The sequence below is a fragment of the Sorex fumeus genome, unplaced genomic scaffold (genome assembly GCF_029834395.1).
Source record: "Sorex fumeus unplaced genomic scaffold, SorFum_2.1 ptg000086l, whole genome shotgun sequence".
Classification (NCBI taxonomy): Eukaryota; Metazoa; Chordata; class Mammalia; order Eulipotyphla; family Soricidae; genus Sorex; species Sorex fumeus.
In genome coordinates, this window is record NW_026606143.1 from 33,060,138 (window position 1) to 33,086,706 (window position 26,569).

The 26,569-nt window shown below is 43.5% G+C and overlaps 1 protein-coding gene across 1 annotated transcript in view; it reads right to left on the bottom strand.

Annotated features, from left to right (window-relative positions):
• PPEF1 (protein phosphatase with EF-hand domain 1) overlaps positions 1–26,569 on the bottom strand; it is a 129,216-nt gene that overhangs the window by 18,194 nt on the left and 84,453 nt on the right. The window contains exons 9-12 of the mRNA XM_056131133.1: positions 23,649–23,815; positions 16,508–16,544; positions 14,997–15,146; positions 9,985–10,137 (exon numbers count right to left, since the gene is read on the bottom strand). Of these exons, the coding sequence (XP_055987108.1) occupies positions 9,985–10,137; positions 14,997–15,146; positions 16,508–16,544; positions 23,649–23,815 (507 nt within the window). The remainder of the gene's footprint in view (positions 1–9,984; positions 10,138–14,996; positions 15,147–16,507; positions 16,545–23,648; positions 23,816–26,569) is intronic.

The following is a 26,569-nucleotide window of genomic DNA, read 5'->3' on the forward strand; positions in this document are numbered from 1 at the left end:
TTAGGCTGCAATTTATGAGTGCAAGTTTCTCTTTCTACACTCCAATTTATTTGCCAGAAATAGGAACCCAGGTCACCCCAAATCCATTTCTCTTTCTCCTATTCACAAATGTTTCTGAGTCCTTGCCTCCATGAATCTTCGTTCAGAATCTTCTTCTATTTTGTTTTGTTTTGTGGCCACACCCAGCAATACTCAGGGGTTTCTGCATTTAGGAATTACTCCTGGTGGTACTTGAAGAAGAGGGACCTTATGGGATGCTGGGAATTGAACCCTGGTTGGCTACAGGCAAAGCAAATGCCTTCCCAGCTGTACTATGGCTCCTGCCCCTTCTTTCAGAATAATTTTAATATCCTTAGTCATCACCATTTATTTCTGCACAGATCCCAATAATGAGCAGAACAATCCCGAGGGAGCATGTCTTTGTTTTGTTTTTGTCTTTCAAGATTCTATCATAATTGTTTTACAATTGCTGAATCCACAAAGCTCTCCCTCTCCTTTTTTCTGTTGTTGCAAAAGCTCTTACACTCTCTTTTTTCCTTTTACAAATGTTTGTTCTTTGTCATATAAACCCTCCCCTCCACCCCTGCATTCATTATGCATTCCCTCCTCATTCCTTAAAGTCCCAGCAATATACCTCCCCACCCCCTTTTGGTTTGTTTTGGTTTGGGGCCATACCCGGTCATTCTTAGGACTTATTTCTGACTCAGTGAGTAGGTATCATTTCTGGCAGTGCTTAGGGAACCATACACGGGGTTGGGGAACCAATCAAGGGTCAACTGCATGTAAGCAAATGCCATCACTCCTGTGCTACCTCTCCAATAGCCCTACATCCCATTCTTTACCTTGGGATACTCATTTTGACTCATTATCTTTGGAATCTACATTGATGCAGATACCCTATAGGTTTGTCATTAAGTTTTTTTCTTTTCTCCCAGTAGTCAATGTGAATGATCATTCAGCCAGCCCAAGGACACAGAAGGATAGAGGAAGATTTCTCCACTTTCCAGATACTTGTTGTATATCTCAAAGTTCTAACACACTCCGACTCTGTGAACTTATATGTTCCATATTTTTCATTTTAAAAGCATTTTATTTAGACATTGTGATTTAAAGGGTTTTTGGGCCAACAATGATCCTCCCTGCAATCCCTCCTCCCTGGATCCCCCTTCCCTCCACCGCTTACCCCAGATTCCCTCTCACTCCCCAACTTGACTCCCTGACAGCTACATTTTTAAGTTTAATTCTTGCAGTTTGGGTGCCAAGTTCACAATAGTGTTGGATCTAGTGGTTTTGAACTATACATCTCTCTACTGTAGGGCTCCTGGCCCTTGCCCCTATGTTACATGCAGCTCTCCTCTGTTATGTGTTTCTTTTAAGGCCAGGAAGAAACATACAATTTTAAATTATTCTGGTGGGTCCAAAGAAGGTCATAAAAAGAGGCCCAGAAATAATTGTCCAACTGACCATAACTGCATACCTAATGACAAGTTTTGGATCAAAGGGAGCTAGAAATAAGTGCTCCCTCAGTGCAGAGCCAGGAGTAAACCCTGGGCACCACCAGATGTGGTCCAACTCACCACTCCCTCACACACCTCAATAAAAACTACTTAAAGAAGATACAGACCAGGATTCTCTTTTTTCCCCGTGTTGTATCCCAACATTGGCACAATTCTACCATACCAATAAATACAACAGAACCCATCTACTTAGCTAGTGTTTGTAACAAAAATAGCATTTAAAATTTAGGTTTTTAGGGGCTGGAGCGATAGCACAGCGGGTAGGGCATTTGCCTTGCACGCGGCCCGGTGGGCTGACCTGAGTTCGATTCCTCCGCCCCTCTTGGAGAGCCCAGCAAGCTACTGAGAGTATCTCGCTACACGGCAAAGCCTGGCAAGCTACCTGTGACATATTTGATATGCCAAACACAGTAACAAGTCTCACAAGTTACTGGGCCTGCTTGAGCAAATCGATGAACAACAGAAGGACAGTGACACTGACAGTGACAGGTGGCGACTCAGGTGCCACTGTGGGCAGTGCTCTGGGGACCATGTAGTACCAGGAATGGAACCCAGAACTCCCTATGCAAATCGTGTGCTGTAACCCTTTGAGCCACGCCCCCAGACCAACACTTGGATGTTAAACTCGGTTACATATGATTCACGGGCTGGAGCGATAGCACAGCGGGTAGGGCATTTGCCTTCCACATGGCCGACCTGGGTTTGATTCCTCTGACCCTCTCGGAGAGCCCAGCAAGCTACCCAGTGTATCTCACCTGCACGGCAAAGCCTGGCAAGCTACCCATGACATATTCGATATGCCAAACACAGTAACAAGTCCCACAGTGGAGATGTTACTGGGCCTGCCCGAGCAAATCAATGAAAAACGGGAGGGCAGTGCTACAGTGCTGTGCTGCATATGATTCACAAACCATATGCTAGTGTTTAGGAGGCTTGATGTGACCATTAGTACAACGAAGCAGCAAAACGGACTAGGTGGAGATGAGTTCTAGGAAGAGGGGGTTTAGTTTTTCAATTCCTACTTGATATGCATTAGGTAACAAATATCGGTCACCACAAAATTCATCTTCAGTAAAAGGTTAATTCATAGGAGAGGCCAGAAACCCAAGCAGATTACCTTTGAAAGAGACTTAACAAGTAAATGTTAAGGGAACCTTCCTTACTAGGGGAAGACCCATTACCTGCAACTTCTTCACCTATTTCCTTTTTTTACAGTTTGGCTTCTTTAAAGAGAAAAGTCTTATACATAAATATAATAAGAGTAAAAACTGTAGACAATGACAAATGTCTCTACAAAATGAATATCACAGAAGTTAAAACACACATAGCAAACTTTACTGTGAGCCATTTGATATCCCTATCTCCTGTATTTATACCTTGATACCCTGCTCCCCCCAAAAAAGGTAGAGTCGCACACTCAAACCTTCAAGTCTTGCTGTGAAGTTATCCTGTTGTTGCTTATATCTATATTTGGGCCACACCCGGCAGTGCTCAGGATTTAGTTCTAAGCACGTACAGCAGTGCTCAGGAGTCACTTGTGGCAGACTTGGGGGACCATATGGAGTGCCAAGGATTAAACTTGGGTCACCCTGCCCCTTGTGCAATGGCTCTGAAAGCTTTTGCTGCCATATTCTAAGCATTAAGTCCTCATTACATTTTTGAAATAAATATGAATATTACTTATATTTCAAAATAGCTAAGAAGTGCACTTCTTTGACCCACACTCTGGGTTAGTAATGATCAAATCTGCCACACTTCTTTTCAACAAAGATGGTATGACTTTAATCAGCATACCTTTGTGTTCTTACGTAACCTGTGCTCACTGGCCTTCCTCTCTCCCATAACTTTTCTAAGTTATCTCTGAAAATTGGAGCGATAGCACAGCGGGTAGGGCGTTTGCCTTACAAGCGGCCAACATGGCCGACCCGAGTTCGATTCCTCCACCCCTCTTGGAGAGCCCGGCAAGCTACCGAGAGTATTCGATATGCCAGACACAGTAACAACAAAGTCTCCAATGGAGACGTTACTGGGCCCGCTCGAGCAAATCGACGATCAACGGGAGGGCCTCGAGCAAAATGGGTGACTTACTCAATTTCACTGGGTCTTTCTCATGTATACAGCAGGTATGCAGCTATTAATCAATGTCTCCTTACTTTGTCTCGTATAAATCTGCCTGATTCTTAGTTGATTATTTATCCAGTCTATGAAGAACCCATAGGAGTACAGGATCTTTTTTTTTTTAATTTTTGGGCCACATCTGGCAGTGCTCAGAGGTTACTCTTGGCTCTGTACTCAGGGATTACTCCTAGGAGTGCTCGGGGGACCATATGGGATGCCATGGATCAAACCTGGGTTGGCCACATGCAAGCAAGTGCACTAATGACTGTGCTATCATTCCGGCCTGGATCATTTATTTTATGTGATATGTCATTTATAATCTAATCACCCCTGGAAACCTCTTAAACTACCCTTAAGACATCGGATACATAATATTCTACCTACAACCTAGACAATAATATAGAATGTGAATATTTTATATGTGATAATGATATGATGTAGGATAAATAGTATGTGACTAAGGAAATGTAATACTTTTTCTTTTGTCATATGCATGTAGATGAAGTTAACATAAATGAAACAAACGTGACTGGACTCTGTTCAATTAGAATAAATACTAGTCAAGGATTTAACTCTCCAGCCGACACTGTATCAACTTGGCCAAGTCATTTTACCCATTAGAGCCTGCATTGGAACATTAATGAAGGAAGATATATCTAACACTCATTTTTCACTTGATTCAAAGCCAGAAGGAGTGCCAGTTTTATAGAAACATATTTCTTCAGAATCATCCATTCCATGAGTTCTGCATTCTGTCTAGCATTCATTTACTTGATTAGGTTCACCCAAATGATTGCCAGAACATTTAATTCTGAGGCTCATAATCAAAAAAATTCCACAAAGAACCTTTTGTTGGTAAAATTAATTTCTCAGCAGAAACGATCACTTTTCTCTCAGCAACATCCTCCTCTCTGAAGTGCAACGGCCTTTGTGGTAAGTGCGTGAAAGAATAATTATTTATAACATCTTTTCTTGAAAAATTTCAGACCAAAAATTAAGCAAACTTTATTTAATGACAGCTTTTCTATGATCTGGTCAACAAGATATCCTGTTATATCTCAGCATTTAAATCTCCTAAATCTACAAATGAAACCTGTGACAAGTGTCCTGTGCATGTCTACAGCTCTAACTATTCCAATTTTCAGAAATATGCTTTGTGAGAAGGTTAATTCTTCTGAAGGATATATTAAATGGCTCTCTTCTTAGATACTTAGCTATTTTTGCTTAGTTATGTGCTCTCCTTCCAGCTTTTGAGCATGTAATTTAAAAAGCTTTGCTCAGTGACTAAAAGATAATACAAAAGTTAGGGGTCATGCTAACTCCTGGCACCACATGGTCCCCTTAGCATCACAGGGTGTGATCCTGGAAACCACCCTCGCAGTTTCCTAGCAGTGCAGAGCCGTGATAGAATTATATCCGTGAAGCCTGGCATTGAACTACTGGTTTGATTGGCCAAGAATTGCTGGTGTGACCTCCAGGCCTCCTAGCACTACTCAGGAGGTAAAATAAAATGAAACTAGCATGGTAGCATTGTCCTCCCATTGTTCATTGATTTGTTCGAGCGGGCACCAGTAACGTCTCCTTTGTGAGACTTGTTGTTACTGTTTTTGGCATACCAAGTATGCCATGGGGAACTTGCCAGGCTCTGCCATGCGGGCAGGATATTCTCGGTAGCTTGCCAGGCTCTCCGAGAGTGACAGAGGAATCGAACCCGGGTCAGCTGCATGCAAGGCAAACACCCTACTTGCTGTGCTATTGCTCCAGTCCAAGTGAAACTAAACTAAACTAAATTTAAAAAGCTTTGCTTAGCCTAATCCTTCCATCATGGTAGCTATGTTGATTAGTTGCTTTCTGTTCATGTCCCCATTGCCCACTGGATGGAGGAGGAAAGACTAGAGTAGCTTATTTCTTTCTTGAGCTTTCCTATCACTCTTTAGCCATCTTTCCCTTTGGAAAAAGAGCACAGGCTTTAGACCCAGAACTAGGACCACATCTATTCTATCATTCAGTGACTGGGGAAGTGACTATAAGCAAACCATTTCATTCTTGGGCATTTTGTCAATGAGACTACCTTATTTTAAATAGAACTCTCTTACCTACCTGCAGTTCTCCTGTTTCCCCAATCTTGTTCTGGTTTTGATATTTTCCAGGATGCATCATTTTACATATTATATAATATACTTTATTATATGAGATAATAGACCTTTGTTCCCTGACAGTCTCAAATCTAAGAGTAGTGTCTGACATTCAGGCACAAATACAAGTTATATGGGAATCACTCCAAATATAATCAAAATTACTTTTATATTCCTCTGGTCACCTTGTTGCAAGTCTGTCATAAGAGAAAGCTATCACACATATGTCTCTATACAACAATATAACTATGGCTATATTCCCTATATGTTAGTGAACAAAAGATAAGACTCGAAGTATAGCATAATAATTATGTACCTCTAGGAATTTTGTAAAAATAAAGGGACCATATTCTTTATTACAATGTATATGAGAGAAAGAAGTCAGATGGGAACAAGGTAGCTGTGGCAATTAATTCTTAAGAAGTAATAAAATCAAGATGTGATTCAAAAAAGTTAATTTCACTAGCCCTAAATTAACAAAAAAAAAATCACGAACACTGGACCAAATTTGTGGACATAGGAACTGAGGTTGGTAGATTATAACTGGCACCAGGGCTGGCACCACAGAAAACTGGACCTCTGCAGGAGTGAGAAACTTCAATAGAAACAAAAGGCTGTGATCAGGCATGAAAAAAAACCCACTCAGAATTCAAAGTTCTTTCTCTACGGCAATGTCCTGGTTAACATATATCTACAGAAAACTCCAGTCCAAGGCAATTTGAAGAAATCCATGTAAAGATCCCATCCCAAAAGTCATTCAGGGTTCTTCTCCTACTGGAGAATTCCTCATTCTCTCTTAAATACATTACTTCCTCTTTTCTCATAACTTCTAAATAAAATGATTTGTACTTCACTACCTGTGTCCTGAATTTTTTTTTCTGTAAGGGAAAACAACAGACTTACATAGAATCTGGGAAGAGATTAAAACTGATTTTCTTTTTCTTGTAAAGAGCTATTTCTTGCTCTAGCCTGAGATCCCCAAGAAATTAGGTGGCAGAGATTATTTTCCATGTCATGTCGATCAAGTGGGATTCAGGCACAATCTGCTGATTGCCAAGTGGAGCTAGAGGGGACAGCAGGGAAAGACAGTAAGAGTGCCTATTCCGGTCATGGAGAGGATCTTGCTAAGTGAAATGAGTCAGAAAGAGAGGGACAAACAGAATGATTGCACTCATTTGTGGAATACAAAATAACATAATACGAAACTGACACCCAAGCACAGGAGATACAAGGACCAAGAATATTGCTCCATAGTTGGAAGCCTATCTCATGAACTAAGGGAGAAGGCAGCTGGAATAAGAGAAGGGATCACTAAGTCAATGATGGTTGGAGGAATTGTTGGGGATGGGACATGTGTGCTGAAAGTAGATAAAAGACCAAACGTGATGACCTCTCAGTATCTATATTTCAAACCATAATGCCCCAAATTAGAGAGAGAGTATGGGGGAAATTGTCTGCCATAGAGGCAGGGCTGGAGCGATAGCACAGCGGGTAGGGCGTTCGCCTTACAAGCGGCCAACATGGTCGACCCGAGTTCGATTCCTCCGCCCCTCTCGGAGAGCCTGGCTAGCTTTAGGAACCCAGCGGCTTTAGGTAGAAATGCGTCCAATCCCTGCAGTAGGCTACTGGTGCTGGGCCAACCCAGGTGGGAATAGGTTTCATGCCTTGGCCTGTTCCCCCTGGCGGCCCAGTGGCTGCCATCCGTCTGAGGCCACTGGATAGTCACATTTGGGCCTGTCCTCCCCACCCCAACGAGACCCCAAGTCATCGCCCATGAATGGCCTCTCTGGCTCCTCATCAAGCTGCTCAACGGCCTTGATCCCAGAGACTCAGAAACAAATCTCGAAACCCAGCGGCTTTTGGCAGAAATGTGTCCAGACCCCGCAGTAGGTTACTGTCGCCAGGCCACCCCAGGGGGAATGGGTGCTGACCCTCCGCCTGCTCCCCCTTGGTGGCTCGGTGGCCGCCATCCTCCAGAGGCCATTGGACAGTCAGGCTTGGGTCCGCAGTGACAAAACTTGTTGGGCCTCACAGGATGGGCGGGGGGGGGGGAGCCGGGCCTGTCCTCCCCACCCCAACGAGACCCCAAGTCATCGCCCACAAACGGCCTCTCTGGCTCCTCATCAAGCTGCTCAACAGCCATGATCCCAGAGACTCAGGAGCAGATCTCGAAACCCAGTGGCTTTTGGCAGAAATCCCTCCAGATTTAAGTGTTAAAATTTCAGAATTTCAAAACCACATGGCCCTACTGCAGCCACACGACATCATATGTTATTCATAACCAGCAAGAGAACACAAATTGTCTATTGTTGCCTTTTCAGAAGATCTGAGTGTTGGGGTAAAATCTCAAATAATGGTGGGTCTGGTGTCGAAATATTGAATGTGATCAAAGTAGAGAGAGAGTAATGTGGAAATCATCTGCCCCACAGGCAGGGGGAGGGTGTGGGATGGGGGTATACTGGGATTTTTGGTGGTGGAGAATGGGCACTGGTGAAGGTACGGGTGTTTCATTGTATGACTGAGACTTAGACCCAAAAGCTCTGTAACTGCTCTCACGGTGATTCAATAAATAAAATTATAAAAAATGGGAAAAAAAGGAAGGTGGAGTCCATGCACAATTCAATCAGCTAATCAATGGCTGAATAAATAGCAGTACTCCTACAAAAAAAAAGATGCTCAACATGGGCTAAAGAGATAGTACAGGGGGGCTGGAGTGATATTACACTGGGTAGGGTTTTGCCTCACATGCCACCAATCCTGGTTTGATCTCTGGCATTCCATATGGTCCCCCAATCTCTCCAGGAGTGATCCCTAAGTGCAGAACCAGGAGTAAGCCCTGAGCACTGCCAGGTGTGGCCCAAAATGCAAGGGCGAGCGAGAGAGAGAAAGAGTACAGGGGTTAAATCATTTGCCTCACATGTGGCCCATCCTGGTTCAATCTCTTGCATTGCATATGGTTCTCCAAGTACTGGCAGGATTGAACCCTGAGCACAGATTCAGGAATTACTCCTGAGAACCACTAGGTGTTTTTCAATTCCACATCCCAACCCCACAAATAGGCCAACATCATTAATCATTAGAGAAATGCCAAAACCATTCAGAATCAAAAGAGATTGTTGTCTCTCACTCACCAGCATGCCTATAATAATAATAAAAAAAGATACAATAACAATTGTTAGTAAGGATGTGGAGAAAACAGAACCTTCATATACTGGTGGTTGAAATGTAAAATGGAATAATCATTTAGAAAAGAATTTGGAAGTTTCTCAAAATGTTAACTTAGAATGTTTTATGACCTAAAAATTCCACTTCTAGGTATTTCATGCAAATAAATAAACAAAACCTTGGGGTGAATGTTCATAGCAACACTAATCATAATAGTTTGCCCCAAAGTGGAGATAACCCAAATGTCCACCCACTGATGATGATGATGGTATATCCATTACATTGGATATACCATACAATGTAATGTCACTCAGCAATAAAAAGAAATGAAGTACAGTGCATTATGCAACATAGGTAAACCTCAAAATCCTGGGCTGAATAAAAGAAGCCAGATATGCTGCAGGAGTCCATTTCTATAACGTGTCCAGGAAAGATAAATGAAAATAAATATAGAAAGCAGATTATTGTTTGCCTAAGGCAGGGTGGAAAGTGTGTGCTTGAGAAGGGAATAGAGAAGGGAACTGCTAATAAGTATGGTGTATCTTTTTCAGGTGACGAAAAAAATTCTAAAATTTCTGGTGGTGCTTTTACAGTATTGTGAATATACCAAGCACCATCAACTGAACATTTTAAATAAACAACTCATAAGGTATATGAGCTATAATTCAATAAAACCAAGAATTATAGTAATTGGAGCTAAGGAGATATTTCAAAGGATAGAGCACACGCCTAGCATACAGAGACCCCAGGTTTGATCTTCAGCACCATGTATGATCCCCCAGGCACCACCAGGAGTGACCCCTGAACACTGAGCTGGGAGCAGCCTCTAGGCCCCTCAGCAATAATAACAAAGAGAAGGGAAGGGACAAAATAAAAATTTCATAAAGAATTCGTAAAAATAAACAGACAATATATAGATCCAGAGTGATGATTCCTAAGACAATAGCATGACTGTATTTAAAGGTGAAGATGCTTTTAAATCTATATACTGTACAGGGCATCATCCATATTGCATTAATTGGCATTCGGTGAACACTTTGATTACCTACCTGTTCCCATTCATGCTTTGTTAGCTGCTGCTGTTCAGTAAAGGATTCGTTTATGTCATTCTCTTCCGCTGAAGTGGCTGTACTTCCTTCAATTGCCCTTGGCTCTAAATACTCTTGATCAATTGGAACTGGCGGCATCAACACAGATTTCATCTATAAAACAATGTCATGCATTAGCCAAAACTATGCTTGGAAAGCTCAACGCAGTGAAAAACACATCGACCCCTTTTCTATCCCATCCACTACCTTTGTTTTGTTTCTGTTTTGGAGTTTGGGTGACACCCAGCAGTCCTCAGGGCTTACTCTTGGCTCTACGCTCAAGGGACCATATGGGGTGCTGGGAATAGAACTCGAGTCAGGTGTATGCAGAACAAGAGACTTAACTGTTATACTATCTCTCTGACTGTTATCCACCTCCCTTACCTCATTGAGCCACGTATAACTATAAAGGGAGTACATGAAAAGAAACATCAAAACTAACGAAATGAAAATCTGAAGGTTTGCCAACTAGACACATTGTGCTTCAAGGAAAATGTTCCTATAGAAATTTTGAGGGACCCCAGAAGCACAAATGTCAGAACTAGACATATTCAGTCAACTACAGTAGATATGAAGCCTTTACTTTGTTTCAGGTATCCATACTGAATATTTTTTTGAGGTCCCATCTCATAGCAATGACTGGAGATTCCATCCATCCCAGCTACTATTAGTGTAGTCACAGTCTACCTTCTCCTTCTCTCCAGCATAGAGACCACATGGATATTAAGAACTTGTGGTCCTGGTGGGAATGTCAACTGATCCACCATTTCAGAAGTGAATGTGGTCATCATTCACAAAGCTAGCAACTGAGCTTCCATATGACCCAGAAATCCCACTCCTCATAATATACCCCAAGGGTCCAAAAACACAATCCAGAAAAGACATCTGTACTCCTATGTTCACTATAGCACTATTCACAATAGCTAAAATCTGGAAACAACCCAAATGTCCCATAACAGATGACTGGATAAAGAAACTACAGACATATACACAGTAGAGTACTACTCGGGAGTAAGAAAAGTTAAAGTCACAAATTTGCTGCTATGTGGATAGATCTAGAGAGTATCATGTTGGGTGATACTCAACAGATGATCTTTCTTGGATACAAAGAAACTTTGTAAGGGAATAACAAAGCCCAAAAGGCAATGGACAAAAAGAGCAAGAGAATTGTTCCTAAGCAGGTAGCTTGCCACTGGATTGGAGGTGTGGGGGATAAGTTAGAGAAGGGACCGCTATGACACTTGACACTGGTGGAGGGGGAAAGTGACTACTCTAGAGGCAGGCTGAGGGCAAGAGGGACCCTGGAGTGATTGGTGGAGGGAAATGGACACTGGTGATGGGATTGGTGTTGGCTGTATGCCTGAAACTTCTAACAATGAATAGCTTTGTAACTCTCTAATTCATGGTGATTGGAAATTTTAAAAATTATCATAAGCGGGTAGGGCATTTGCCTTGCACATGGCTGGCCCGGGTTTGATTCCTCTGTCCCTCTCAGAGAGCTCGGCAAGCTACCGAGAGTATCACGCCCACTTGGCAGAGCCTGGCAGGCTACCCGTGGCATATTCCGTATGCCCAAAACAGTAACAACAACCTCACAATGGAAATGTTACTGGTGCCCACTTGAGCAAATCAATGAACAACGGGAGGACAGTGACAGTGACATCATAAAAAAGAATTTGTGCTTCTGTTGCTGCAAAAGGCCCCTTGACAATTGGCTACTTTGTCTCAGCCCTTACCCCTATGGTACCACACCACCTTCTCTACTGGGATTCTATTAGCTGTCCCTGCCTTTGGCTGTGAGTTTGAAGAAAGTCAAACCAGTCTTAGGTAATATATCTAATCATAATATAATTATATATATTATGACTCTTTTTTCCCTTAGTGAACCTAGGATGGAGATTGTCTTCAGGGTCCCCCAGTTTTCTCCTCCCTAATTAATAATTATACCATGACAATTAGTGTAAGCCAGGACGTAGGATGACCCCTAAACTGGAGAGGCCTAAGGAATTAGAAATGGGGGCCTATAAACTTGAATTGAAATATCCACTTTGCAAATTTCATCTGTTAGAGTTTCCACAGCTTGCACCTAGTCCTTTCATTGGAGTTCAGTTCTATTTAGTACTACTCTGCTTCTTGTTCAATTCCACTGGAGGAGGGCAAGAAGAAAAAAATATCCGAATCAACTTTCTATCTTTAATGATTCCCTAAGGGATAAAATTTGGGATATTCTAAGAAAATTTCTGGCCCCCAAACCTCTCAGCATGGTTCGTTCTTCGTGACTAAAATTCAGACCTCACCTTTAAGTAGCAGGAAAAAGAGGAGAGAGCGTAAACAGTTTTATGGTTGCAACTTAGTCAAAGTCATTTTCTTCATCTAGGAAGAAACCCTCCCTGCTACTCGTTAGGGTACAGATTTTCAGCTTTGGTATACAAGGGTGGGAAGTGAGCCCTGTCACATTTAGTACCTTGCCCAGTCACGCAGCCAGGAAATGAAAGATGCAGAGTACAACCCTAACTAGGTGGGTCTGATGGCAGAGCCTCGTGGGAATTATATCTTGGATAACACCTAGGTGGCTTTCGATATTAGATCACCCCCTAAGCTCATAACGAGCGCTCCTTGTTCCTCGTGTCCTCAATGTCTTGGTCCTAACGTGGTCTGTATACTTGGGCTAAACTCTGTAAGGGAAGTTTCCAATCTGATCAGTTGGTAGTGCCTTCCATGGCTGATCAGCACTGCTGTAGGAAGGCAGGTGGGAACGGAACGGAATGAAGCATTCATGGCATGTGCTTGCCAGTATTTGACATCAAAAACATCATGTTCCCTTTTTCTTGGCTGGAGTCATAGCCACTCACTATGTGAATAGTAGCGATCTCATTTTCATGGAGTGCCTTATCAGCTTGACTATTTGGTGATAGGAGAAAGATGCTTTCGATTTCAAGTGGCCTTAAAATGTGTGGCAACCTGGATACTTTTCAGAGGAAAAGTGTGTGTGTGTGTGTGTGTGTGTGTGTGTGTGTGTGTGTGTAGGAGTAGTGGAGGGTTGCTATTAGCAATTACTCTAGAACAACAGACATAACCCAGGAGGTCATCACTGTATAAGGTTGAGGTCAAGGGTGTAAGTAAAACCACCACTGAAAGTTTCTGTGGTTTTTGTCTTAGACTTGCCCTGCTTTGGTCTTAGATCTCTTAGGAAACATTCAATAAACATTGAATCATTTCTGTGATTGAGGGGGTGGGGCTGTACATCAAGTCATCAAGGTGATAGAGAAACAGAGAGAGATAGCATACAACCAGTACCAGAATTTATTTAATTTTATTAACTGTTACAGAGGGGGTGTAGGAGGAACTTGGGAGCATTTGGAGGGTAATCTGAGTTTGCTGGAGGTGGTGGAAAGCTTTCTAGACGTGGGATATACTGAAATTGAAACCCTACCTTGCCATTCTCTCCCCCCCTCTATATAAAGGCTATCTATCTATCTATCTATACATATATATATATATATATATATACATATATATCACAGTAATATCACGGCCCTCCCGTTGTTCATCGATTTGCTTGAGTGGGCCCAGTAACGCCTTCATTGTGACACTTGTTACTATGTTTGGCATATGGAATATGACACGGGGAGCTTGGCAGGCTCTCCAAGAGGGGCGGAGGAATCAAACTCGGGTCGGCCATATTGGCTGCGTGCAAGGCAAACACCCTACCCGCTGTGCTATCGCTCCAGCCCATATATATATATATATATGTATATATATATATATGCATACAAGACTCCAAACACTCAAACACTCAAGGCCAAAAAAATCACATGTCTGTCTCTGTGTAAAATTAAATTTTAACTCTTGGGACTGGAGAGATAGTACAGAGGGTAAGGCACTTGTCTTAGACGTGGCCAATCAGAGTTTAACACCCAGCACTCCATATGGTCCCCTAATCACATTTAGGAGTGATTCCTGAGCACAGAGCCAAGAGTAAACCCTGAACACCACTGGGTAAGGCCCCCAAATCAAAAATAGAATAAAATTTCAATTCTAGACCTTACCTGATTTGATTAGTTGGAAGAGGTTAGGCCGTGCTGGGGTAAGGTTCAGGGTTCTGAGGGACTGTGTACAGCCAAATCACTCTAGCATGCGACTATTCCGTGCCCTATGGCACACCTACCCTTCCTGCCCTGGGGCCACCTGTTGAGCTCTGGTGCAGGAGGAAGCCACTCCAGTGTCACTGCAAGGCCCAGTCCCAACCCCATCGAGTAAGCGTGCCAATATCACAGTCCCCAATCCCCACTTCCCTCCAAGGTTCCTTCTAACAAGAGTCCAGTTCTGCTTCTGTTGGATATAAGATGATTATTTCTGCTTAAAATACTTATAGCAAATTATCCTGAGCCATTTAGAGTATGTTATAAAGTAAATCAGATGAATCCAGAGAGAAATCGTACAAGATCCTACTTTGAGATGGGACCTAACACAGCCTAGTTCATAGAGACAGGAAGCAGAATGGGTTGGCTGGGCTGGAGCGGGGGAGGCTCAGTGATAGAGTTTAGTGGGGAGAGTCACAGTGTGCAAAGATGGAAAGTTCTGGACAGGGATGATGGTTGCACAGCGATACTTAGTGCCACTCATTGTACACTTAAAATGGTCAACATGGCAAAGTCTAGGTTTATGTATATTTTACCAAATATGAATGCATTTGTTGGAGACTTTAGTTTTTAACAATTAGGATTTTTTACTTTTAGAAGCAATCTGAAATGCCAGTATTTCATCATTTTCCCTCTGTCATCATGAATTTAAATTTTTCTAGATGTGTTTCTCATTTAATTATCATGCAATCAATTATATTTCCTTAAAATCTGTATACTCTTTTGGAGTTACGACCACCAAAACACAGACCAATGTAGCACAATAAATTAAAACACTTATCAATTCCATACAAATGTCTGTGATAAGACATGCCGAACTTGTTTTCTTACTTTGTTTCTTTCTAACTGGTGGAGTAAATTCATGTCCGTGGACTCTGATATTCCACCATGTATGACCAAGATTTCATTGTCAATGATGGAGCCAATAGGGAGCCAAGTATAGACGTCTTCCAGCATGTCAAGAATTTTTTTCCCATGTAACTGTAAGCAAGAGTTAGAGTAAGTTTTGTTTTTCTGATAGTTGCAGGTTTAATAAGTGGCACCAATGTGCAAACACAAAGCAAGAATTTCCATAACTTCCCAAAGAAGTCGTCAAGGAATCACTGACCAACTGGCATGCACCAGTCAGGCCTTTTTATTTGGTATCTGTGATACATTTGACATCTTACTACCTAGTGAATCTTGAAGACTACTCCTTCCAGGGTTAATATGTTCTTTTTTGCTTTTTGGGTCACACCCAGCGATGCCCAGGGGTTACTTCTTGCTTTGTACTCAGGAATTACTCCTGGCAGTGCTTGGGGACCATATGGGATGCTGGGAATCAAACCCGGGTCAGCCGCGTGCAAGGCAAACGCCCTACTCACTGTGCTATCGCTCAAGCCCCAATAATGAATTCTTAGAGCTGGAGCGATAGCACAGCAGGTAGGGCATTTGCCTTGCACACAGCCGACCCAGATTCAATTCCTCCACCCCTCTCAGAGAACCCGGCAAGCTACCAAGAGTATCCTGCCCGCATGGCATAGCCTGGCAAGCTAGCCGTGACATATTCGATATGCTAAAAACAGTAACAACAAGTCTCATAATGGAGACGTTACTGGACCCGCTCGAACAAATCGACGAACAACAGGAAGACAGTGCTACAGTGCTACTAAATTACTTGCCTTTCCTAAGAAGACCAGCCTATCCAGAGGGTACACTCCAACCACCTCACTATTCTTCTGCCCAGTCGCCTCAATGATGGACAGTTCCTTCCTCTCCGCCCCTGGCAACCTGCACCTCCTCCCTGCCCCCAAATTATTCAACTAGCCAATCCTAAACTTGCTTTCACTGTTTTGCCCATTTGGTCCCCATAGAAACCATGATGGAGGTTTGGTCTCCACTTCCCTCCTTCCTCCCTTTGCCTTCCTAGCCACACGAAGACTTCCCCAGGTGCTTCACTGCCCCACCTACTCATCCCCCCAAGCCCACCCCCCTCATCTCCCAACCCCAGGTGTGCCCTGCCTCTTGGCAGAGGGAATTGGGACTTAAAAACCACCCTTCAGGACAGTCATTTCCCTGAGAAAAACACATTTTGGGTACCTTCCAAAAAATTGTGGATATTTATATCCATGTTGAAAACCACACAATAGTGACGATAAAAAGGCTTGGTTTCAGCAAGGAAGAAAATCAGGTCCCTACCACAGCCAGGGCTAGTTGGGCTGCTTTTATTTTGACTTGCATGGACTCTGATTCCTTCACCCATCAGCCATCACCCTTCCTGAAGCTTTTTGTCCCCTTTCACTTCTATGTATAAGTAGCAAAGAGAACGCAAAACAAAAACAGAATAAAGATATGAACCTTACCTTGTATTTGAACAAAACCTCTTTTGTGAAGCCATACCTGAAAAATAAAACACCCCAGGGGGTGTTAAAGTACTGAATGAAATATTGATAACCCCTATTTACATAAGTGATGTGGTAAGGAGAGCTTTTGACTTCTCACTATCACAGGAATCAAGAACTCAAAGAGCTAGACTTCACTTGGAAGTATTATTTACCCAAATCTTTGCTAGCTGCGGTGGAAAAGAACAGAGGTGGCCAATCATATTGCCTGCATTTTCAAGGAATTTACAGTACAAGTGGGGAGAGAGCTAAGTCTCTATAAAACAGTTTGAAAAACAGGGGGCAGGTACTCAGTAAACTCAGAATTGAGCTCCTTTTTAAAATTTTTATTAGTGAAACACCATGAGGTACAGTTGTAGACTTACAAATTTTTGTGCTTGGGTTTCAATTATACAATGATCAAATACCCATCCCTCCACCAGTGCCCATTTTCCACCCCCACAGGTCCCAGTATCCCTCCCCCGCACCCCCCCATCCCACTCTGCCTCTATGGCAGGGCATTTCCTTTTGTTCTCTCTCTCCTTTTGGGTGTTGTGGTTTGCAAAAGAGGCATTGAGTGGCAATCATGTTTGGTCTATAGTCTACTTTCAGCATGCTTCTCCCATCCTGGGAGGATCCTCCCAACACCCTTTATTTGGTGTTGAGCTCCCTTTTGACCCAGTAATTCCACTTTGGGGCATCTATCCCCAAGACAGAAAAACATTCATTCAAAAGAATACAGGCACGTCATTATTCATTTCAGCCCTCAGCACAATAGCTAGGAATGGGAATGAACTTAGATGCCCAATGTTAGATAAGTGGATCGTAAAAATGTGGTATTATATATATATATATATATATATATATATGTGTGTGTGTGTGTGTGTGTGTGTGTGTGTATGATGTGGTATTATTCGTCGATTGCCTCGAGCAGGCCCCAGTAACGTCTCCTTCATCCTAGCCCTGAGATTTTTAAGAAAGTGCTATATTCAAGGCTCTTTGAATCATGTAATGATCCAGCACCCATCCCTCCACCAGTGTAAATTTCCCACCATCAATGTGCAGCCTCCTGCCCCCGCACCTGGCTGTCCTCGCCGGGGCCCCTTGGAGGGGAGCGGGTTGAGCTTTCCTCCCCGCCCCGACCAGGGCTCTGGCAGCCGAAGACCTCCAGGACCAGCCACCACCATGCTGAGACCACTCTCCACACACCTGAAGGTACTGGCAGAGGAACAAAGGCAAGCGGGTCCCGGGGCTGAGATCTCCAAGCCTACTTGGATCGGGGCTGAGCATCGTCCACCCAGATCCTCCAAATTCCAGTAGGCGGCGGGTCACACCCACCAACTGGCCCCCTGGCGCCGTGTAATCCCATCAACGGCCAAGACTCAGAGACTATAAAACCCAGCTCCCAGAACCGCGCGGGACATCTTATTATGACATCTTATTATCTCATTCCTACTTTGGACAAACTGGCAGGCTACCGAATGTAACCTGCCCACACGGCAGAGTCTGGCAAACTCCCCGTGGCGTACCCAATATGCCAAATACCAGTAACAACGATGGGTCTCATGTGGTATTATATATGTGTATAATGGAATACTAGGCAGGAATAATAAAATCATGCAATTCAGAGAAACTTGCATGGAACTGGAAGACATGTTAAGAGAAGTGAGCCAGAAAAGAAGGATAAGTCAGAATCATAACAGTCGTATGTAGTATTTAGAATAACTGAATGCAATGCCTTAAAGAAAGGATGCCCAGATCAACCTTGGCCCCAGAGTATAGGGCAGAGAGGAAAGAAAGAGTGGGAGGGGAGGGGAAAAGTGACAAATGAGAAACAATGGGGGCCAGGTCAGGAGATTAAGGTACAAAGGTGGTATTAAAGAATGATACGGCCAAATATCCAAACCAGAGTCAACAACACTGAAGACAGAGACCTAAACTTTAACAACTTAACTTAGAAAGGTGCCAGTCAAGAGGGCCAGCTGGAGGGGAGGTAGATGGGAGCGAACTTGAGAACATTGGTGGAGGGAAGTTGACACTGGTGGTACAGTCAGTGATGCAATATTGTATATCTAAAACCCAACTGTGAATAACTGTAAATTACGGTCACTGTCACTGTCCTCCCTTTGCTCATCTATTTGCTCTAGCTGGTCCAGTAACGTCTCCATTGTGAGACTTGTTGTACTGTGTTTGGCATATCAAATACGTCACGGGGAGCTTGCTAGGCTTTGCCCTGTGGGCAAGATACTCTCGGTAGCTTGCCGGGCTCTCCGAGAGGGGCAGAACAATTGAACCTGGGTCAGTCGGGTTGGCTGCATGCAAGGCAACCGCCCTACCGCTGTGCTATGGCTCCAGTCCATAAATCATGGTGCTTTAATATAATTTTTTTAATTATGAGACAACTTAAATACGTGGTGGGCATTGACCACAAATGCAAATATTGAACCACAGCCGGGAAAGCTACGTGGGAGAGAGCTTTTCACGTACATAGAATTTCTCAGACAGCTTCTAGCTTATAGTAAATGATGTGAGGTGGGGTGAAGCAGAGGAAAGACAAAGAGAAGCCTCCAAGATAACAACTTGGCTCTTTAAAATCTCTCCGATAGACTTCATGTGATGTTATTGAAGGTTTTAATAGAAAGTGTCAGGAATTTTGATGCCTGAATAGCAGTCTCTAGGGGAGATTTAATGATGAATATTTTTTGTTCAATTATTTCTCCTTGCCTTAGGATATGTGTGTGTATGTGCGTGTGTACATTCTTAACATTCAATATAGAGAAGCTGGAACACAGCATACTCATTCCAGGTGTCTATGGAAATTCTATCACCTCAGTTTCTAGTGCATAATATGTTTTCCAAGACGAATCCAGTCGTGCATTCACCAAAGGAATTCAGGTTGCTATTCAGCTCTTCTGAATCTCATTTCTATGTTCTCTACCACCTTGCCTTAAATAGGGGAGTTCCTACAGATTCTCTCCTAGGTCCTCTGCTTCCTTGACAAGATTATCCTTGAACAGAACTTCAGTTTTCAAGATGGCAGGAAAAAGCTCCAAACAGCATTTAATTTTGAGCTCAGGACACAGGTCCAACTGTCTTACCCCAAACCGATCTCATCATTCCTTCTCATTCCAATCTTTCCTCTCATCACGTTCCACATACTAGTTTGAAATCCCAAACTCAAGCCAAGATGCTGGGAGTCATCCTTAATTTTCCCTTTTTTTAAGTTGCCCAGATCACTTAAAGAAGCCTGGAACCTACCTAATTTTTTTTGCATCCCGGACCTCATCACCCTAGTTTAAGTGAAAACCCATTACCTATCTCCTCAACTACTTTCAAATTGGCTTCCCCATACCCACTTCTATCCCTCTCCAAATTGCTCTTCTGGTTGCATTTGAAAACACAAATTTCATGATACTCTTCAATCATCATCTGTGGTCCTTAAAAAGAAAATCCAGGGGCCGGGGCAATAGTACAGCGGGTAGGGCATTTGCTTTGCACGCGGCCAACCTCTGTTAAATCCCTGGCATCCCATATGATCCTTCAAGCACCATCAGGAGTAATTCCTGAATGCAAAGCCAGGAGTAATCCCTGAGCATTACTGGGTGTTATCCAAAAGAGAGAGAGAGAGAGAGAGAGAGAGAGAATCCATATTCCTTTGCACAATCCAACCATTTCTTATGTCTCCAGACATACCAGGTACTAGCCTGTCCCCTATCCCCACCTATGCTCCTACCCTCATAAAATTTTATTTTTCAAGTGTAAAACATCGTGCCTGGGGATGGCCCAATGGCAGAAACCTTGTGTTGGAGCCCTGGCTCTATGCAACCTGCCACGTGAGATACTGACCCTAGTGCTGTTTGGGATCCCTGGTGCCACTACCAAAGTGCACAACTCCTGGTAAGGACCGAAACTGAGGTGTGTGAAGCCCACATCCAAGTGTGTGACCTCAAGTTATCACAATAGCTATGAAGGAAGGAAAAAGATGGTGGGGGTGGAGAATAAAGAAGCAAAATGTAAAGTCTTGTCACAAGACCAGAACACACTCTTCTATGATCTTGCCACTGCCCTCTTTTGTTTGGTCAATCCATCCAACAGATCCCAAGCTAACCCCTTACTTCTAGAGAAAAATCTTATGCCATCCTGCAGATAAGTTGGATCCACATCACGCTGGAAAAACCTTCTCAATGCACATCCTGGTTTCCAAGCATCAACTCTGTGAGCCTCCTTCATTAACCACTGCAGCCACAAATCTGATCAGCGAATTGAACAAATGAAAGGAGAAACGCCATGCCCAACCAAAAGTATTGAACGATATCACGGATAATGGGCCCGGATAACAATAGTCTTGGGTTTTTTTTTCTTCAGAGTCTTAGCATTTATCTCTAATTTTGAGGATGAGAATGAAAACTTTCTACTCATGTCAGCTACCAAAACTGCTCAATTCGTTTTCTAATTATTTGCTGACCTTTGTTCAAGGCGCCTAAAAGCCCAGGACCAAACGCAAGAAATGTCATGTCTTCTTCTGTCCTGAAGAAAACTGGTTTCTGATTTTCATAAAAATGGAAAAGTTAACAAAAGGGAGAAACCTGGGGGCATCACCCAGTGGTTGAGAACACTGACCATGCAAGCGAAAGGTCTTGGATTCAATCCCCAGGCAGTGTTGGCAGCCCTGCTGTTTGAGCCTCATAGCCCTATACTCTGTCCTCCCTGGTGCCACAAGAGAATCCCAGCCACCCTGCCAGCCCAGCAATGAAAGGGGTGAGACTAGTGAGCACCTTTTTTTTGGGGGGGGGTCATACCCAGCGATGCACAGGGGTTACTCCTGGTTCATGCACTCAGGAATTACTCCTGGTGGTGCTCAGGGGACCATATGGGATGCTGGGAATCAAACCCGGGTCAGCCGCATGCAAGGCAAATGCCCTACCCGCTGTGTTATTGCTCCAGCCCCTAGAGAGCACCTTTAAACCATGTGTGAGCACCATGGCTGGGAAGGGCATCACCTGGAGAGTACATATTCTGTAGGGATGCAGGCATAACCCCCCGCAAAAGATGCCCAGCTTAATTCCCATATCCAAAGTGCCTGAGAGATTGGGACTCACCCTGCTCGTACCACCAGCTGTGCTACCCCTACAGTGCCTAGGACAGTGCCGTTCAACTCTGCTGCTCTAGTCCTGGCATTAGCCTGGCCACTCTCTTCCCGGGAGAGGCTCAAATTAGTTTATATGCATCTCACTCCCTTCTGTGATCGGCTCAGCACATTTTTTAAAAAGAATTTTATTAGTGAAACACCATGAGGTACAGTTGTAGACTTACAAATTTTTGTGCTTGGGTTTCAATTATACAATGTTTGAGTACCCATCCCTCCACCAGTGCCTATTTTCCACCACCATTAATCCCAGTATCCCTTCCAACCCCCATCCCCCCATCCCCCCCTGCCTCTGTGTCAGGGCATTCCCTTTTGTTCTCTCTCTCCTTTTGGGTGCTGTGGTTTGCAAGAGAGGCATTGAGTGGCAATCATGTTAGGTATATAGTCTACTTTCAGCATGCATCTCCCATCCTGGGAGGATCCTCCCAACACCTTTTTTCGGTTCTCCCTTCTCTATCTAGACTGTCTTTTCCCCTAGCATGCGTGGGGCTCAGCACACTTTTGTATCCAACTCACTGCCAGAATTGGCTATGTGCCTCCTGCTCCCCTACCTCCCAGGATGAACTCACCTGTAGAAAGAAGAAACTCCTGTCTACACAGTCCAGAGATGTAATAAAAGACTCCCTGGTACTGTGTTAAGCGGGTCTTTCCCTGGAGGTCTCTAACTTTGCCATTCTGACTAGAACACTCTCTATCTTTGGTGTTTGGACCACACCCAGTGATGCTCAAGGCTCCGGGCTCAGGGATCACTCCTAGGAGTGCTCAGGGCATCAAACATGATACCCAGGGATTGAACCCAGACAGCCACAAGCAAGGCAGGACCTTATCATTGTGCTATCTCTCTGGCCCAGTGTGCTCTCGTGTAGTAAATTTACTTTTAATAAATTTACTTGGGGTCGAGATGCTCCTCTCCCTTCATAATAGCCACCATAGCAATACCTGGACAACACTCCAACCAGAAGAGCCAGAATGTGCCCGTGCATACAATGAAATAAGAACAGCCCGTGGTGAGTACTGTGGCCTGCTGTGCAAGCCTGGGCAACCCAGAGTTGTGAGCATCACAGCCCTGTGTGAGGGAGACACTTGGTCATCATGACGATAGCAACGAAAAGAGAGGAAGGAAGGGAAAGGGGAGAAAAGTTAGGGGAAAGAACAAAAACGAAAAGGAGGGGGGGCTGGAGCAATAGCACAGCGGGTAGGGTGTCTGCCTTGCACACGACCGACCCGGGTTTGATTCCCAGCATCCTATATGGTCCCCTGAGCATTGCCAGGAGTAACTCCTGAGTGCAGAGCCAGGATTAACCCCTGTGCATTGCCGGGCGTGACCCAAAAAAGCAAAAAAAAAGAAAATAAAAAGGAGGAATTGTTCAAGTAAGGGGGGATGGGTATGTGGCCAGAAGGAAGAAAGAAGGGCTGGGGAACATCGGCAAGGCACCGGCTGTGCCTTTCAGCAGAAATTGGGAAACCATTTTGCCAATTTTTAGTACTCAAATCTCCGGTGAGTCAGATCGTTGAAAAGCTACATTACAGCTGTTCACAAATGCGCTTACGAATAGTCATGCCAGCAGCAAGCACCATGTATACAAAAACACGCACACCACTGCAAAACACAGTGCCAGTTTCGAAGACAACATCTGAGAAGCCAAAAGAGTAGCAGCAGAATGATCCCATCTTCACCTTCACACCCACCTACCAAGTTTACACCCAGTATACACTTTGGCCTGAGAGGGGGAGGCAGAGGAGGAAGAGATAGCATAGAAGGAAAAAGGAAGCAGAGACCTCAAGAAAACAAAGGAAGTGGAATTCAGAGAAATATGTACTCACTCATAGACAAGGGATGGAAAAAAAGAGTTAAGAATTGAGTTCTTCCCTGAGCTTCCCCTAGTCCTAACTTCTCTACAGTCATGTCTATCTCTCAGCTAGGAATGTAACATAATAGAATTTTCGAGAAGAGAACATCTAAAGGCCTAAGGTTACCTCATATTCATCATAAAATCTTCATGGTTCCCTCTGTTCAGGTGCACGGCATTGGGGTAAACAAGAAAACTCACAAAGAGGATCATGAGGACCTCCATAGAATTTCTTCCTCGGTCTACAAAGTCACCATTAAAAACGTATGGGTTGCTTCCTGAAGGGAGACCATTCTGTGGGAAGAGGAAGGTGAAAGATTTGTAAGTATGATTCAAGTAAAGCTTTGTACTTACAACCCCTGTGTAAATGGAATCAAAAGTCAGAGCCAGTCCTTCCAGTGGGGAATAATCTGCCCACTGGCTTGTGGGATCTCACAGAGGAAATATTTCCTGCAAGGGAACAACAGGCGGTCCCTTTGCTTGGGGCAGGAAACTGAAAGTTTTCTCTGAAAGGACTTGGTCCAAATGGTCCGTTCCAAAATGGTGACTCTCAGCTGGGCTTTCTCCCTTGAAAAGAGGTTAACTGAGTTTGTCCTTAGAGAACCCTGTCCTCTAAGACGGGACAGAGGATGAGAAGGGAACTAGGATGGGTGGTGGAGGGACGTTAACACTGGTGGCAGTTGCAGTGTTGTGCAGTGTTGTGACATTGTATTCCTAAGACATCAAATTAACAAAAACTACTGTAAATCATGGTGTAAGCATAATGGGGGAGGGGCATACTTGGTGGTGCTCAGGGTTTACTCCTGGATCTGTCTTAGGGATCACTCCTCGTGGTACTCAGAGGATCATATAGGGTGCTGAGGATTGAATCTGGGTCAGCTGAGTACAAGGCAAGTGCCTCACCCACTGTACTATCTCTCCGGCTCCTAATTTTGCTTTTAAAAAATAATGGAAGTCACTTCCAAGCCCATGTTCTCACTCTCTTGAACACGTATCTCTCTCTAACTCTCTCTTTCTATCTCTAACTCTCTAACTCTCTCTTTCTATCAGAGTTTTTTCCACTCTGGAGAAACCTCTGTTTTCTCTCTTGAGTACATGTTCCTCTTCTTCTCTCCCGTTACATCTTTCTTTCTCCTCGAATAAAAACTATTTGCTTCCAAAACAAAAAGTGAAAGTCATTAGAAAGTCACTACCACTAGAACACCAAAAAGGAAGTAAGGTAACTTCAGGACCAGGGAGGTGGCTCAGCAGTGGAACACTCACCTTGCATGTGGGATGCCCTGGGTTGGATTACTAACACTGGAAAAAAAAAAAAGGAAAGAGAGTTGCTCCGACCAAGAAGGAATACTGAATTGAGCTCTCATTCTGCATTTAACCTCTCCAGTCGATTCCCTCAATTTGCAAAGACGGGCTGCCCCTGTGTCCCTTCCCAAATAGAATGAGAGAATGGACATGTCAGGATGCAGAGAGAGGAAGGTATTCCAGCAAGGCCAGGTCAGCTGGTACAATCATACCAGGTACTGAGATAGTCCAGCTCTTCATTGGCCAGCCCGTATGAATTAGTTCCTATCTTTAATACACTACTGGGTATGAGACAATACTTTTTACAAATTCTTTTTTGGGGTTATGGGGTTGGGTCCACATCTGGCAGTACTCAGGGGTTATTCCTGGCAGTGCGTGAGGAACCATATGTAGTGCCAGGGACCTGTGATCAAACAAATGCAGTGCACGTGTCTTACCTCGAGTACTATTTTTTTTTGGACCTGAGATGACACTTAAATTATTTTTATTAAATCACCATGAGATAAACATTTACAAAGTTGTCCATGACACTTTTTTATCTTCAATTTTTTTAAAAAAATTTATTAGTGCAACACCATGAGGTACAGTTGTAGACTTACAAATTTTTGTGCTTGGGTTTCAGTTATACAATGATCCAGTACCCATCCCTCCACCAGTGCCCATTCTCCATCATTTACATTTTTTTTATTAGTGAAACACCATGAGGTACAGTTATAGACTTAAAAATTTTTGTGCTTGGGTTTCAGTTATACAATGATCGAGTACCCATCCCTCCACCAGCGCCCATCCTCCACCACCACGGGTTCCAGCATCCCTCCCACCCCCCAACCCCCCATCCCACCCTGCCTCTGTGGCAGGGCATTCCCGTTTGTTCTCTCTCTTCTTTTGAGTCCTGTGGTTTTCAAGAGAGCCATTGAGTGGCAATCGTGTTTGGTCTATAGTCTACTTTTAGCATGCTTCTCCCACCCTGGGAGGATCCTCCCAACACCCTTTATTTATTTATTTTGCTTTTTGGGTCACACCTGGTGATGCACAGGTGTTACTCCTGGCTCTGCACTCAGGAATTACTCCTGGCAGTGCTCGGGGACCATATGGGATGCTGGGAATCAAACCCGGGTTGGCCGCGTGCAAGGCAAAACGCCCTACCCGCTGTGCTATCACTCCAGCCCCAGCCAACACCCTTTATTTGGTGCTCTCTTCTCTATCTGAGATTCCTTTTCCCCTAGCACGTGTGGCTGGCCTCCAAGTGTCCATGACACTTTTTAAAAGCAGCATTAGCACCAAGAAAGAACTGGGTTCAGATTAAATATACGATCTTTATAATAGCTATTGATTTGCTTATTTTTATACAACTAAACTCTAAGACAAAACAAACATTTTTTTCAGTGTTGTGCTGTAGGGAAATGAGCCAGTATATTTCTTTTGCAATTAAAGACCACTGTGATTATTTTTAAATACACACACACACACACATATATATACATAAATATATTGCAAAGACAAAATTTTAAGTACTCATTGATCCCAAGGTATGACATCTTTCAGAAAACTACCTTCAGGGAATAATATATATATTCTAGTTATTGTTATCTTTTTCAAATTATTTTTAAATTCTTTTATTAGAATTTAAACTACATAAAACAATCTTATTACCTTATACTCGCTATCGTAGTATTTATATATACTTTAATTTTTTCAAATTAATAGAAAAGAAACAGTTTAAATATATTACATACAACACATAAC